The sequence below is a fragment of the Gastrolobium bilobum genome, unplaced genomic scaffold (genome assembly GCF_033153095.1).
Source record: "Gastrolobium bilobum isolate Gb01-03AN ecotype WA unplaced genomic scaffold, APGP_CSIRO_Gbil_v1 utg500, whole genome shotgun sequence".
Taxonomy (NCBI): Eukaryota; Viridiplantae; Streptophyta; class Magnoliopsida; order Fabales; family Fabaceae; genus Gastrolobium; species Gastrolobium bilobum.
Window position 1 is genome coordinate 503,350 of NW_026896335.1, and position 17,051 is coordinate 520,400.

At 34.7% G+C, this 17,051-nt stretch overlaps 2 protein-coding genes across 2 annotated transcripts; both read right to left on the reverse strand.

Annotated features, from left to right (window-relative positions):
* Positions 1–498: 498 nt before the first annotated feature.
* Positions 499–2,072, reverse strand: LOC133299150 (LOB domain-containing protein 38-like). The gene is made up of 2 exons (XM_061498589.1): positions 1,595–2,072; positions 499–1,389 (listed from the first exon to the last, which is right to left on the reverse strand). Exons 1-2 carry the CDS (start codon positions 1,776–1,778, stop codon positions 1,067–1,069), a joined length of 507 nt encoding a protein of 168 aa, XP_061354573.1. The 5' UTR covers positions 1,779–2,072; the 3' UTR covers positions 499–1,066.
* A 13,338-nt stretch (positions 2,073–15,410) lies between these two features.
* On the reverse strand, positions 15,411–16,504 carry LOC133299113 (zinc finger protein ZAT10-like). Its single transcript, XM_061498542.1, has one exon. It carries the CDS (start codon positions 16,365–16,367, stop codon positions 15,687–15,689), a length of 681 nt encoding a protein of 226 aa, XP_061354526.1. The 5' UTR covers positions 16,368–16,504; the 3' UTR covers positions 15,411–15,686.
* Between the last annotated feature and the right edge of the window lie 547 nt (positions 16,505–17,051).

A 17,051-nucleotide genomic window follows, 5' to 3' on the forward strand; every position in this document is an offset into this window, starting at 1 on the left:
CTAAAAAATGTAAGTAAAAATATTTGAATATGAAACTTATGTAGTTATTTTTTTTTAAATATAGTTATAGTTACAAATTATTAATGGACTTTACTTCTATAATGTAGTATGAGAGAAGTTATCTTATACTGTAAGATAAATAAAATGAAGCCCATCAATTTTTAAAAAAGGAAAAAAAGAAGAAAAAGAAAGACACATTTTTTTATGTGAGTGTAATATGAGAGATGAATGTCATACAACGTAAGAGTATAATTTTCCATTATTAATTATGCTTTTTTTAAATATTAAGTTAATATTTTTTTTGTCATTATATTCACAGGAGCTGAGTTTTAATTAATGCAAGCCAATAAAACATAAGTATAATTTGAGTTTGGATTGAAATAGTTTTTAAAATTGGAATTAAAAACTGATTTAATCCAATAAAAAAATTGTAATTTTTTAATTTTAGTTTATTCAATTCGGTTTTTTAAGATTTCTATTTGACCTGGATTGGGATTAAATTGATTAATGAAAACATAATATAAGTGGGTAACTACATTATATCAGATTATATTCATCAGGGGTTGTGGATCCTCGAGAGTAAGCTGGAATGATCGAACAACAGGTTCTTTTGGACTCTGGATGGAATAAAATCAGCTTTGATGGAGCTTCCAATCCGATCACTAAAATCAGCAAGCTGCGGCGGTCTCATCAGACGTACGGATGAGTGGGGTTCTCTGCTTAATCATATCATATATCTAGGCTTTTCCAATCCTCTTGATCTTGATGCCGAACTTCATGGTCTCTTGCAAGGTCTTAAGCAATAGTACTCTACAAGTATTGCACTCCACCACACTTGACAGCAGGGACTCCAATGTTGTTAAGGAAATTCAGGATCAACAAAGACTGGCTTGCAAATCTAGCTAGCTAGCGTTGAAGTCAGTCAGGGATCAAAAGGACCAACATCGCCTCAACGAAAAAAGAAAAAGAAAAGAAAAGTACAAAGAAAGAAAGGCAGAAAACATTATATATATATATATTAGATGGTATGGTAGGTACTAGTTAGGAATTGATGATTGTGAAAGAGTCAGAAGAATAGTTGAAGCAGCTTCTTTTCACAGGCAGTTGTACTTTCCAACGTGGTCGTCTCTGATTCCTCTGATGGTGTCCGGTGACGCGTGTCAACCACCAATCTGTCAGGAGCAAGTTCTGCGTCGAGCATGGTTGATCGGTGATGGGCCGGATGAGCAGCAGAATCATCGAAGAGAGGACTCAACACACAACCTCTCAGAACTTTCTCGACCCCCAACTGGCAGAGGTGCCAGTTTCCACTCCATAGCAGTCCCACTGCTCCGTTTACTGGGTTCAAGGTACGTCCCACTGCCTCATACATAAGTGACCGAAACAGAGCTGCCAATTCCATATATATATTTACATTTTTTTAATTATATACCACAAACCCACGACTTTATTTCTAATACTAGTCAATTATATTCCAAGCAATTATTATTGGAACCATTAAATACTAGTAAGCAACGTAGAAGTCCATATATAAGAAATAATATAGAGAAAGCTAAAGATACGATTAATATTGGGTTTGAAATTGAATGCATACCGGATGTTTGGTTGGGGGGTACGGAGGAAAGGAAAGACATGAGGGTAGCACGGCCAAAGAACTTGGCGACGAAGAGTGTGGCATGACCCTGCGCTTCTGGGTTCTCTGTCCACTTCAGGCATTCTCTCAGCAAGCACTCTTCGCTGCAACCTTTTCGGAGGACACGGCAACCGTTGCAGCTCATCTTCCAATTCCCTTCTAAGTCTAACTATCTATTTCCCTATAAACACTCTCTGATCTTATTGAATTTGGGCTTAATTTATTTATCTAGCTAGATTCTCATAACTATAAAAACACAAAACGCTGCGAGCTTTGGAGGAAAGAAAGTGGTTGAAAGGCATACATGGATCGATGTGGTATATAAAGTGAACCTCGAGCGTCCTGCGTATGTCATTTATTGGGAACCTGCATCATCAGCTAATAATTAACCATTGTTCACTTTTATTATTATATTGTAAAACCGTGGTTGAGTTACTAATGGTCATGGTCACTTGGTCAGGGGTCAGAGTGGTAGCGACTGCGCACGCTTCCAATGATATGGGTGGTGAGATCGGCTCTGTTTCTCCGCAAATGTTAGAAAGATCCCTCCCCCCCTTGGATTCCTCTCCACATATCTAAGTCTGATCACTTTACTTATATAAGTTAATTTGTTGCGAGATGAATCTTTATTCTTTCCTCAACTATCTTACATTTCCATGTTTTCTCATATGCTTTTCTAACTATAAAGAGGGCGTTTTGACCCTTATAACCCTTTACTAATAATTAATTATCAAATTGACCTTCATTATAAACTATTTTAAAAATTTAACCCCCTCAAAAAACAAAACACCAATCTGTCCCTGTTTGACCGTTGACCACCAAGCCTACCCGGGTACACCCCTCCCTACCCGGGTATTTTTTGAAATTTTTTGTATACCCGGGTAGGGAGGGGTGTGCCCGGGTATTGTTCTTGATTTTTTAAATTATTTACCCGGGTAGGGATGGGTGTACCCGGGTAAATCTTCTTCTTATTAACCCACAATGATTCAAACACGTATTGTGTCAATGCCTGCGGTTCCTCGAAAGCATTTTTAGATAAGTTAATTAGGTAGATGCTTATTAAAAAAAAAAAAAAAAAGTAAAGAAATGAACACTAACGCTGTTCATGGAAACCATAAAGAACGAGAAACAGAGAACGCGTGGCAAGTAATTAAGTAATGAATCACTAATCACTAAAATAAAGAACATTTACCCGGGTACACTCATCCCTACCCGGGTAAATAATTCAAGCAATCAAGAATAATACCCGGGTACACTCCTCCTTACTCGGGTATACAAAAAATTTCAAAAAATACCCGGGTAGGGAGGGGTGTACCCGGATAGGCTTGGTGGTCAATGGTCAAACAGGGGCAGATTGATGTTATATTTTTTGAGGGGGTTAAATTTTTGAAATAGTTTATAATGAAGGTCAATTTAGTAATTATTTATTAGTAAAGGGTTATAAGAGTCAAAAAGCCCTATAAAGAATGTTTGCTGTGTTCCATTTTCACGGTAAAGTTGCTATAATTATGAAATCTATAATGAGAATAATGTATTTTATACCTTACAATGAGATTCTTATAATTTATTAATTATTAAATTTATAATTACTAAATAATAAATATTTGATGATTTACCTCAGAATTGATGCTGTTAAAAAAAAAAGCCATGGATAAATTCGAAAGGATAAGATTGGGGATGAGAGCGATGATAAAACTAGAGCCTAGACATAGAAGTTACAGCCAAAAGTTGGATGCGTGGCGTCTTTATCCAAATTGGACCACGAATGCATTCAAATAAAATGCGTTTAGCGTATATTCCAACATAATTAATGTGTTTGTGGAGAATGGGATTCCAATTAGGTTAATCTTTCGCAGCTCAGACTTCGGCTTTATGTGCGTCCGAATGTGGTTAAAGGTAAGACTCCACCATGGTATCAGATTGTTATTATTCTTTAATTGGGGGGCTAGTTGCCTCCCACATGTCTCCTACTTAATTATTATTATTATAATTAATTTTAAGTTTAATTAGGCCTTTCACAGTTCAAAATTCGTTTTGTTTGTGAAAGAGAGAGGGACTATTCTAGGCGTTTCTTCATATCCAGCATAAACTCTCCATGTGTCCCTTCAATGCATTAGGAAGACAAATGGGATTTGAGAAAGGGAATTGAGCATGCTACTGGTTGCAGGAACCTTTCTATCAAATTGGATTTTTGGTTTCGAGTTCAGTCTCTGTTGAAGAAACCCTCCACTCCACATCACTTTTTGTCTAGTACTTATTGAATAACCAATTTTATGACACTGACGATTTCAGTTTTTCTATTTGCTGATGTTTTTCTTTTTGATTGTTTTGCGTATATTAATTAATAACCATTCTTGTGGCCGTGATTTGAATCACTGCCACTCCTTTGTAATAAACGCTTAAATATGAATGCTTGTTCCTGCAAGTGTACCCAAATGATTTTAGATATTGGAGCAGCTCCAAAGCAGTTGACCTCCCTTTGACATAAACAAAGTGCGCAAAAGTCCAATATGCACATTATTAGTATAACTAATAGAGGTTAACAGCTAGTTATTTAATGCCTCTTTAACATATTGACTATTGGTTACATTACTACTATGATTAATTTAAGGATAGCTCATTTGATTAAACTTGCTGCCGCGGCACAAATATGTGGCCTAGGAAGTAGTAACCTTGATTTTATTAATCTTAGAAGATTAATAATCCAACTTAGAAGGACGGTTATGTGGTTAATGGATGCCGGATTATCATTATCAACGCTTGTGACGTGCATTTTGAAGCATCTTTCTGTGGATTTTTAGGTGAGCAATTTTGTTTCTTTTGATGTATGCTAGATAAACAAATCTGATGGTTAGTTAAATTGCAATTTGACTTTTTCCAAATAAAATATTGCATTTTGAGAACTATGACATATACCACTTGTCATTGTTGTTGTTGTACAGGAGACTACAGGTTAAGCTTTTAGTGCATATCTACACTCTTATATATATTGGAAGCCTTACTTTGGATTAAACTTGCACCTATTATTCCGCACAATATGAAACATTAAAGAAAATGAATCTCAAAGAATCTACGGGTGGCCGTTATATTATATATAAAACAGCTGGTTTGACTTCCTATTAAAACGATGAAGCACAAGCTTGCAGCTCCACAACATAGATACATATGTCAGCCCTCAACATCCTGATATTTGTCAAGAATATTAGCATATGAGGTTTTACTTATTGGAAAATATTTTTAAATTTTACACTTTTAAATCCCACACCTGACTTACGTGGTAAGTGGTAAATGGTTAATGATAAATAAATTAGTCAATAACTTATTAAGCAATGAACTGATATCTTGTTTTTTAAGAAGGAAAAAAAAAGGAAAAAACATGGTGTGAGTTCATTAACCAATCAATACACATTGTTACTATTGATTTATTCATCATTTATGGACTCATATAAAGGGCTCATTGAATGACAAGTCCAGTAAGAGGCAATCCAAGATTCAAATCAAATATAATTATGGATAGTATCCATCAAGGATATTAATCCTAATACGACAGCGTAGCAAACAAGCATAGACCCTCATCAGAGGTACTAAAGGCCCACATCATACTACCCACAGGTAGGGGTGTAAATGGGCTGGGCTTTGGCCATCCTGGCCCAAGCCTACGTCAAAAAAAAATTCAGTCTATCTGACCTACTGGCCTATTAAAGGCTTTATTTGTAGGCCAAGTCCGACCCATTTTCAAAAATAAGAAAGCCTGACATGGCCTACAGGCCTTGTAGGCCTCCCACTATATATACTAAGCAAAAAAAATAATTGTATAGAGCAAAGAAAGTTCCATTCATGCATGCACTAGTATTTCTCATAAGAAAAAAAATGACAAACAAGAAAGAGTCAACATAATACCTCAACTCTAGAATGTATATCATAGAGGAATAGAGTTAAAGAAATGGGAAAAATATGAAAAATACAATTAATAGATGCTAAAATAAAGTCTACAAGAGAATGTCATTCATCTAAAAATCTTTAAACCACCATCAAGACAAGGGAAAGAAGAGTATTTTTGAAAGATCTTCATCAGTAACATCATAATCCAACAAGGTACCCATTGCTCCATGGTATTAAGCTGCAACAACATGTAAAATTCGGAGACATTAGACAAGTTTTCCTTTCATAAAATAAAATAGCACAAAAAGTAAGAGATACTGGTATTTGGTGCTTTGTGTATTTGCCACATAAAATAAATATTATTTTATTTTAATAAATTAAATAGGCCAGCCTACAAGGCTGTAGGTTGGGCTTGACAAAATTGGCCTATGGCCTATTTATTAAAAAAGCTTTTTTATAAGCCTAAGCCTACTCTACTTTTCTGAAAGGCCAAGCCTGAGCTGGACTCAATGTAGGCCGAGCCGAAGGTTGGGTTGGGCCAGCCTGGCCCATTTACACCCATACCCACAGGTAACCTCTATAAATAAAAGGTAAACTCTAAAGGTACGTTACACTCTCTCTCTTATTGTTATGTTGTCACTGTGCGCACATACCCCATTGGCAAAAGTCGTTATTAGTTCGTTGTGCACAGTGATCTACTTGACTCAAGGGTATCTCCTTCATAGTTATCTTGGCGAAGGCACTTGATCCAAGATCAACGTATCAGCCTATTGGGCTGGACATCTCTGTCTTCAAGGCAGAACACAGTGTATGTGAGACGTAGAATCTCAAATGTTGGGAATAGATTTGTTACTTACTAGGCTTGCTGTATGATGGGCCTATGGGCCTCAAGTGGATAAGTTAGTTAATTAAGAATTATCTAGAAGGTTCTTAATGATAGGATAAATGGGAGGGGAATGTGTGTTGTGAGGGGACATGTATTCTGTGAAATGGGAATTAGGAAAGGATCTCTAGGGAGGATCAAGGAAGCATCTTGGCCACCACTTAGAACTCTATTGAGGATCAAGGAAGCAAGTTCTCCTTTCGTGATGCGTTGAAGTTCTCAGCTGTCGCCAGAGCATTTAGGTCATCTTCTGGATTAGTTGTCCCTCACAATTGATTCCTTTAGCAAACAAGGAAGCCTTATTTGTTAAAGATTGAATACAATGACTGACCACCATTTGGTCCTCAGCCAAAAGTATATGGAGAAGAATGATTGAATCCTTCCGACTAGGGAAAATACTAGAGCTAAGAAAAGCATCAATATTGTAATTGTAAATGACATTCTCTTTCTTAATGGCCTTATACATTCCAAAGTCAAGCCATAGCAAAACTTGAGACAGGTGTCAAAGGCAGTAAGTGCAGGGGCGAAGACAGGGGGAGGCTAGGGTGGGCGGCCGCCCCCTCCCCCCATCCCAAAAAAATTGAAAAAAAAATTAATGCAGTTGAAGGCCAAACATAATACTATTGTTACTGTTAAATGTGCTTCTTTAGAAAGTTCTGGTTTGAGATCCAAGTTGAAATCTAGCTCTAGTTCTCCTAATGTGTATGTGTTATGTGTAACCTTTTCTGCATTTTCGTTTTTATTTTCATATGCTATGTTTTGGTTAATGAAAGCTTTGGCCTTTTGCCACTTTTTGCTCTCTTTTCATTTGCATGGTTGTGTTTCTCTTTGTGTAGTGGTTTCATATAGAGAAAATGAGTTTGCTCTAACTTAAAAGATTAATTTTTTGGGACAACTATATTGTAGTCTTTTATTTTATTTTATTTAAAAAAATGTAGTTAAAAGCATTGTTTTAGTAAAGACACTCTTTTTTTTAATTATTTCTTTAAACTATTTTTTATGTCTGTTGGACCCGACCAATATTATATTTTTTCAGTCTTTCAAATGTTGTTAAATATTAATATTTTGATAAGAAATTATCTAATTGAGTTCCTACGAGGTCAATAATTACAAAAAATTAATTTTCGTTACCATCCCCTCCAATCCTACCTCCGCCACTGAGTAAGTGCACCAGGAATATCAGAAATTTGAACTTCTACGACTCTAATTTCTACATTAATATGGTGGTGATCAACTTCTCTAAGTGGTCACTCTTGATTTGATGTGGGAGGATTTTTTGGTAGATGTCACTAACAATAGATGAAACTTTAAAGCCAACCAATCACCCGCACACTGATTTATCTGTTTCTTTGTAAATAATATAAACAAAGTCTCCCATGTTATCAAAAAAAAAAAAAAAAACAAAGTCTCCCAAACTCTACAATATGTAATTACGTATCAAGTAACGGTTGGCCAAATATTTTCGAAAATGTATAATTAAAATTACTAAAGGATATAATTTGACACTCCCTAAACCCTTATACGGGTTTTCCATTTTTTATTTTTTTTTGGTAAATGGTTTTCCATTCCTTTTTGCCTTGGTAAGCAAGGGTTTTGCTGCATATATAAAAAACTATGTTGCTTATTTTCACTTCTCTTCGTTGACCAATTACTTTTTATTCAAGTAAAATCTAAAAAGTATAAATTGAAAAAAAAAGTTTAAAATTATAAAACATCCTGATTGATATATGTATCACCTAGCAATAATATTTAATAAATACAATCAAATTACCTATTTAAATGCTTTTTCTGATAGAATAACAGTTTAAAGGTCAAAAGTAGCTATTCGAGAAGAAAAAAATTTAAAATTTAAGGCGCCGCCACCAAGCCAAATTATAGTGGTGTGGATATTATCAGGTATCTATTCGAATTGTGGGCTTATCTGTTGCTTTTCCTTCCAAAAGAAAATGACCCCTTCTGGGTAACGTCACAATCTCTGTGGGCCTGTGGCGCAATAATATTATCTACACATGCTAAAATGGGTTGAAGCGAGGGCTCAATTCGTTAACACGTCAAAATGGAATAGGTTAGATTATGTATTTCAACTCACCAATTCAAATAGCTTGCCTATATGCGTAGTGGGTTAAAACAAGCTAGAAGAAAGGTGAGGATGTAATTTTTTTTTTAAATATATTAAATATTAGATTATAGCTTGGTTGGACTATGTGAATGACTATTAATTGAGACAAAATCTTTTTTTTAGGACCACAATACTATTATTTTACTCAGAAGAATTTTTTTATTCGCATTTAATTCAGCAGGAAAAGAGATTAACATAAAAGTTAAAAGAAATTTAAGATTTTTTATTTAAATGTTAGTATATATACAAATCAAATTAATGCTTATGAAATTCTAGTTACAGGATGTAATAATGTGTTTATTTCTAAATATTTACATATTTGATGTTATTATTTTGTTGTACAATAACACTAAAATTATTAATTAATCTTAAGATATAATTTGTATAGTGATGTTAAATGAAATTATTGGTTTAAATCATTCTTTTGTCTTTAACTTACTGCTTGATGCTTTTTTCTATGATGCACCGACACTTCAAAGTGTCGTGTCGTATACTGTGTCGTTGTCGGTGCAACATAGGCTTTTTTAAACTTGAAAAGTATTTAGATGTTAGAGATTAGAAATAAAAGATTACTATCAATATATTTATTTTTATAATATTTTTTTTATGAAGGATAATCTACCAACTGACCTCAAAAAGGGGTGAGTTAGTATTTTCAAATCACTTATTTATGGCGGGTCAACCCGCCCTGCCCCATTTTTTGACGATTGAAGGAAAGTTGAGACGGATTAGCCTGTTTTGCCATATCTTAATCTCGCTATTAATCTTTTCATGTTTTTTTTAAAAAAAATTGAAAAGATTACTACTGATCTTTTCTAACTCTAGAAGAAAAATGAGCATGGTTTTATTTTACTTGATTATTAAAAGGTTGTTATACTCATTATCATTTTAGGCTTATTAAATGCATTGTTACTATTGGATAAATTTGAAATCAACTGTTCAAAAAGAGAAAAAAATTAACTGTCTTTGATTTCAAATCGATCTAATGGTAACCAAGAGGTAGTAAAAGTAATAAAACTAAAATAATAATAAATATAAGATTACCATGATTACTAATGCAACTGGCACACACCCATTTCAAACTTTAAAAATTAATGAACATAAATATTGTGGAGGACAAAATTAACATCTTATATAATTAATGTGATCTTTCTACATGATCTTATGTAATCGTATTATGAGTGAGATTTCGGGCGCTGATGAGGGTGGAGGGTAGATAGTCCAGATAAAGTCCAATGTCTGGAGTCTAGTCCGCTGAGGTGGGCGGGTTTGTGACAGTAAAAGGGAAGTGTTGAAAAAACTAGACCAGTTCAATCGATCCAAAAATTGGTACACCGATCATATGATCGGTCCGGTTTTCATGTTGGATCGGTCAAGTAATAGACCTGGTGCGACTCAGCCGATTTTTTGAAAAAATCGGTTACCTGATCGATTCAACCAGTGACTCAACACGATTCACAAAAAAAATCCAAAAAAATATATATAAAGGATATCATTTTTTTAAATCACAAATGATTTGTTTTCTTTTGAAATATTTGCATGATTTGTTATTTATTAACTTACATTAGTTAAGTACCTACAACACTAATATTATTTTGGTCATGAACTATGTAACGAATTTATATTTTATTTATAGCTAGAGATGTCGTCTATTGAACATGAAACACCAATATCTCAAGCATTATATGTTTGTTTGTGCCTTTGCTGGATAATAATATGTGATTTATTATTTTTCATATTAAAATATTTGAAATTGATATTTCTTCTGTCTTAGAGACAGAGATGTCCAGCCCAAAAGGCTGGTAAGTTGATCTTAGATCTAGTGCCCTCTCCAAGGTATCTATGAAGAAGATACCCTTGAGTCAAGCGGATCACTGTGCACAACTAACTAATAACGGCTTTTCCAATGGGGTGTGTGTGCGCACAGTGACAACATAACAGTAAGAGAGAGAGCGTAACATACCTCTAGGGTTTATCTCTTATTTCTAGGAGTTACCTGTTGGTGATATGATGTGGGCCTTTACTGCCTCTGATGAAGGCCCGGGCCCGTCAGCTATGCTTTCGCATTAGGATTAGTATCTTTGACGGATACTATCCATGGTTATTCTTAACTTAAATATTGGATTGTCCCTTGTTGGGCTTATCATCAAATGGGCCTCTTATATGGGTCCATAACAGTGTTATTTTTTTACAAGTATTTGAGTATGTTTATAATTTTTTTAATATAAATTATAGATTTGCATGTATTTATCGGGACATGCGGTTGAACCAATGACTCAGTTCCTCGACCGGGGGTTAATGATCAGATTGAGTTTAAAAACATTGTAAAAAAGGCTCTTGGCAGGCTTCCAACATAAGGGGTACATGAATAAATAGAATCTAATATCCGAACAAGAGGGATCTAGAGGTTGTGTAGGTATGAGAATATACAATTGATAATAATTTAAAAGAATTAATATGTACAACTTATACAAATAAGATGCATTTATTTTTCGGTAGACCATAACTTAATAACTTTATAGTTAAGCATGCTTAACTTGGAGTAATTCTGGAATGAATAACTTTTTAGGAAGTTTCTCAAAAAGTGTATAAGCGAAAACAAAACACGTTAAAAACTCTCGTATTAATTCATGGGGACACTCATTTATCCTGGAAGTAGTCGCGCTTTACATTATGCATACAACATTTAGCAATAGCCATCAAGGAAAAATGTCTTACATATATGATTAAAAAGAAAAAGAGTCAACTAGGCATGTAGCAATAGCCATCAAGGCAAAATGCTCGTTGTAGACCAAATTCATTAAACTTTCTAATCGTTTTAATTTAACCTAACATTATTTTGCCACTTGCGAATATTTAGGCGAACTGGGTTTCCACTTGAAGCCCAAAAAGAATCACAGCGGAAACTAACACGGGAATGTGGTTGCTCGGTCATTTCGGCGAAATGGCCCTGTCACTGCCTACCAAGCAAGTGATCATGGGCCATGGTTAACAGTCTAAAAAAAGGAAGGGAAAAAAATGAATATTATCTATAGTTATTTATTGATAAACTAATATAAACTTGGGGCTTAAATATCAATTGCTCACAAATCATAAAACCAGGTGCATTTCGGAATAGTATCTGCTGGGAAAGTAGGCTAACTGAAATTTCAATTTTCCCCCCTTGTGTTTTGTTGTCCCTGATCTGGTAGTTGTTTGTAGTTGAATTAATCACCGTATTAACTAAATTAAGTATTCAAAAACTCAACAATGTGACAATTTAGTCAGAGAGCTCAGATTGCATAGAACACTGAAAAAGAAAAATATCCATGACTATACAGATTAATTGAAACGATATGGAAGTAACAAGAAGGTTAACGTCATATTGAAGTGATTAATCAAGTGATTTGTCATACTATTTTTACTCGATGACAATGTATGCGAGGGTTGAACTTGCTGATGTTCAAATTTATAGTTTCGTTTTGCACGAGAGAAAACATTAGTTTGGCTTGTTATTAACATTGATATATGAAATATAATGACTTTGACAAAAGAACAATTAATGGTTGCCAATATATATATCAAAGGTGTAAATAGGCTAGACTATGGTTTAAATAATTTAGGCCTGTGTAAAATACCTTAAGTTTGACATGACCTGTTAGCCTCATATAGACCTAGATTATAAGTATGATCTGATATATATTTAAAAAATAAAAATCTAGTCCTAGGCTTTTAGCCTGTTTAAGCATATCAAACATTCAATAATTAAAATAATATTATTTTATTATTAAAAATATTAAAATAATAATTTTATTTGTTTTATTTTAAATAAATTATATAATTAATACGGACTGACCCGTAGACTTATAGGTCCGACATGTAAAAAAAGACATGCAGCCTATTTTTTAAATAAATTTTTTTAAAAGCTTAAATATGTTTTATTTGACTGTATATAATCAGTCAAGTCTGGTTTAATATTGAGTAAGTCGTAGACCTCTATAAGCTGAGCTAATTCATTTACACTTTAATCAAATGACATTACCTTCAAATGAAGTAAATGCTGATAACAAAGGAACTTGAATCACTTAAAATGTGCACTTGTCCTGAAAATTATGTGACGGGAACGATATAAATAGCCAAGAGGAGATATATGACCGAAATTTTTTTTTTTTTTTTTGGTGGAGAACATAAAAGTAGATTAAAAAAATAAAAACGGTTCAAATGAATGCACCAAAGTGCTCTTACTTTCGTGTTTCTCATGCCTTTCTTTAACGCCTTTCATTCGTTTTCAAAGCCACATCTTATTTCCCACGAGTTCTTTATGGAGATTAATTTAATCAAATTATTGACGTTATTTTGTTTCTTGAGGCGGTGGTGGTACTGTGGACCCTCGCTAATAGGTCCGTTTGTTACGCGAGATTTTTGGAATTTTATGAAAAACTGAATTTTTTTAAGTTTTTAATTTTCAGATATTTTCGTAAACTGAATGTAAAATTTATATTTTTGAAAATTGAGATTCTCGGTTAAAAAAATTTTCTCCTTTACTAAACTCCTTATTTACTGGCATTTTTCTTTTCCGAGAAAAGGAAAGGATAAATCCGTGCATGGGCTTGCTTCATATGTACCTACTACACGCAAAGAACAAAAATACCAACTTGTATTTCTCATCTCATCTCATCCAAACCTTATAGGAGTTAGCACAAATTTTTTGTTCTTTTTTATCGCACGTGTTAAAACTTAAAACTGATCATTGAAGCAATATTCATACACCCTTAGGTATATCCCACTTAATAAAGAATATTTATACACACTGCTTTTCAAACTTTCCTTACTCTAAACCAATTGCAACCTTAAGAAGCAGCCCAATCTCTCTCTCTCTCTCTCTCTCTCAAATTATCTACTACAGAAACATGAAAAAAAAAAAAAACAGACGAAACGAAGAAAGAGAAAGAAGCAGCCACGTTTAAGGATTGGCAGCCACAACTTCCAAACAAGACATTCCGTTAGAATTGTTTTGCCTGCCAAGTTAATTAAGGAAAGAGAATAACAATAACATATTTGGACAAGTATAATATAAAATATGTTAGGGATGACCGTGTTTAGAGGAACCGACTTTGACAACACGGCACGCATAGCATTAACGCCCTCCTTCAAGTCACAATTTCTTGCTTAAAGAGTTAAACCCTGATCTGGCTTGCATTATAGCCACATAACTTGGAAGATTTTGTTCACTACTCAATTAACGTAGCTTAATCTGAATGCGCAATTATTTATTAGTGTAAAATATCACGTTGAAGCATTCCCCACATGGCCACACGACTTGAACGAAAAGATTTGATCAGAAAATTATTACTAATTAGAGCTTGCTGAATTAAATTTGCAACCTCTACTCCCTTTTTCCTCAATATTAGCAGATGATTGATAGATTAACAGTCTAATTTTCGAAATACTTGAAAATCTATTTATATAACATTAGAGCTTATTAAATTTAGAGTAAATACCCTTTTGGTCCTTAGCAAATTTCACGATGCCCGTTTTAGTCCCTAGCAAATAAAAAGGCCCATCGTAGTCTCTAAGAAATTCAAAATGGATTCATTTAGTTGAAATCGTGGTCCCTCACAAATTCAAAAAAGACCCATATTAGTCACAAAAAAGATTAAAATGAGTCCATTTTGAATTTCTTAAGGACCACGATGGGCCTTTTTATTTGCTAGGGACTAAAACATGTATCGTGAAATTTGCTGAGGACTAAAAAAGATATTTACTCTTAAATTTACATTTTAAATCTAATACCCGATTCTTGAATCTGGATACGTATAATTAAATAAGGAGTTCTCATTATCAATTAGTGGATGGATGGATCGAAATCAACCCAATAACAAGTGTCCACAGCCACAAGAGAAAGGTGTTGCAAATTCGGTATGATGATACAAAAATGTACATTAAAGGCAGGAAGCACATGGGAGGGTTTCTGTTCAATCCACCTTAACCATTAGCCTAACATCGTGCTTTCCCTTTTCCTCTCTGAATGTGAGACGGGACTTGTATTAATTAGTTATCTACCAGTAAGCTAACAGTAGCTTGTGAGCCTTAATTTCCATTGTGTTAAAACTTCAACAATCCTAATTAATGAGGGCAGTTCATTTAAGCTATCAAATTGACTTAAAACTTAACAATTAAACAACCATTTCTTGGAATATTGTTTCTTTCTGCCGTCCTGTGTGAACCGGCAGTGTACTTTTCTTTTTCTTAGAGAAAAGTTGGGTTAAAAAAACTTCACCCATTTGATTATTGATTGAAAACACCATGACTTAATCCAGCTTCCTGATAAATCCTATATTGTTTTGTTTCAGTGCAATCCACCATGAATGGACTCCACCTTTAATTATAGGATTAGCTCGATTGGCAAATATTATTATTGGTGATAGCAGATTAACACCCCCCCTACCTAAAAAATGAGATAAAAAAATATTACTTTTGTACTAGATTTAGTTCTCCTAAATTAAGGGGTGCTTGATTCTCACTTTTACCACATTTGACACAGTCAAACTCCAAGCATATTACATTTGTACTTTCTTTTTTGGGGTGATACAGAAGTATACTTTGTACTTGACTCAACATATGATATAATAAAATCAAAATGCAATAGTATTTGCTCATCTGTAGTGCTAATTATATGTATAACAGAAGTTGTATCATATATCTCTCTTTTTATTAAATTTTTCCATAAAAAATTATGTTTTTTAACGCGAAAAGGGTAAAGGAAAAAAATTTACTTTGTGAAAAACTACGGAACGAGAGCGTGTACTGATATTAAATTTATGTTCAGAAGAAATTAGAGCAGTAAATAAGAAAATGGAAATCAAGATAATGGTAAAAAAAAAATAGTAACAAATCATATTACTGTTGTTTGCATATATTCTGTTATAAAATAACATTGTGACGTCAACAAGTTAAAAAATAAAAAATTTAAATCTACTCTAATTCATGACAGAGAGATAGAGTAGAAAGGTAATGGCCAATTTTGTATGTACAGAGTAACGAAAGAATTAAGCAATTTACAAAATCCGAGTTTTCAATCGATCCTCCGATTTTGCCACAACCCATGAACCCAAAACAAAAAAACAAAACAAACAAATGAATACTAAGTCGTTTGAATCTGTGCGTGAATGATTCACTGCAGCGCAAATTCAACGAATTCTGTGGGACTCTGAGGAAGCTACACCCAAAGACAAACGCGGCTTCTTGGCTGTTTCCGGCAAAGGGCCTTCCACCTCTTGTTCACCGCCGCCGACCCAGAAGTCGGTGAGGGTTGCCGGCAAATTCAAGTCAAAAGGACGGTGGCTGTGGGTGGAGGCGGTAGCCTCAGAGGAGGTGTTGTTGCCGCCTTCATAGTGGCATCGCTTGTGGCCGCCCAGAGCCTGACCCGTCGGGAAAGCCTTGTGACAAATGGAGCACTCGTGCATCCTTCCGGCGGCGGAGGCGGCGGCGGTAGAAGTAGAGTTGGAGGCTTCGGTCGACGAGGACTTGCGGTGGCTGGCCTTGTGGCCTCCGAGTGCTTGGTAAGATTGAAAGGCTTTGTTGCAAACGGTGCATCTATGAGTCTGCTTAGTGATAGGTTGTGGCTGTGGTTGTGTTTGTGTTTGTGTGTCGTGATGAATATTCAGGTGCGGAGAAGTGTTGTTGTTGCCGCTGTGGGCGAGCATGATGAGGCAGAGAGCCAGGTACTCTTCCTCTGTTGGATTTGATGGGATCTCGAAACGGGATCGTTTTGAGCGCTTCCTCTTGGTCCATGGCTCAACGCTCTCAAGGTCAACCTCCTCTTGTTCGTAGGGGAATGGGGTAGGAGAATTCAGAGCCTCCAAAGCCATTTACAACTTTATCTAACTAGATTTAGTGTAAGTAAGTAAGTAAGTAAGAAAGAAAGAGAGTTGATTGTAAGTTGTGAATTGTGAATTATGAGTTGTGAGGAATGGTATTTATATAGTGGGTTGCGAGTAAGATGAGTGAATGAATAGGCAATAGAGAAGTGAGGGTGAGTTGGTGATTTTGTGGGAAGAGTGAAGTGGGTGGTCATCTATGCTTTAGCCACGAAAGCTCCATGGGATGACTTTTTCTTGGTCAAAATAGTGTTACGTGATACGTCTGCTCTTTTTTTTTTAATAAACCCACACTACACAACTTGGTGACACTAAATGTTTTGGATTATGGAAGGGGAACGAATGTACTTGGGTGCCTGCGTCTTAAACACGATTTTTTAGTTGAATGGAAGGAATGGAATAGGATTTGAACAAATTAATACGTGTTTACCTTGGGCTATACTTTTTTAATATTCTCCGAATCATTTCTCTCCTTTTTTCCCCCTTAAGTCTGTAATGCTATTGCCAGCTTGGTCTTGTACATGTCGTGGAAATCGATTGTTGTTTCAAACTTGGTCAGAACAATATATTACTTCATTCGTATCATCATAGTTGTACATAATTTTCTTTACCCGGAAGCTTCAGAAAAAATATTAATGAATTTATGAGAATCGTTACACTGCCAAACTTGGTTGA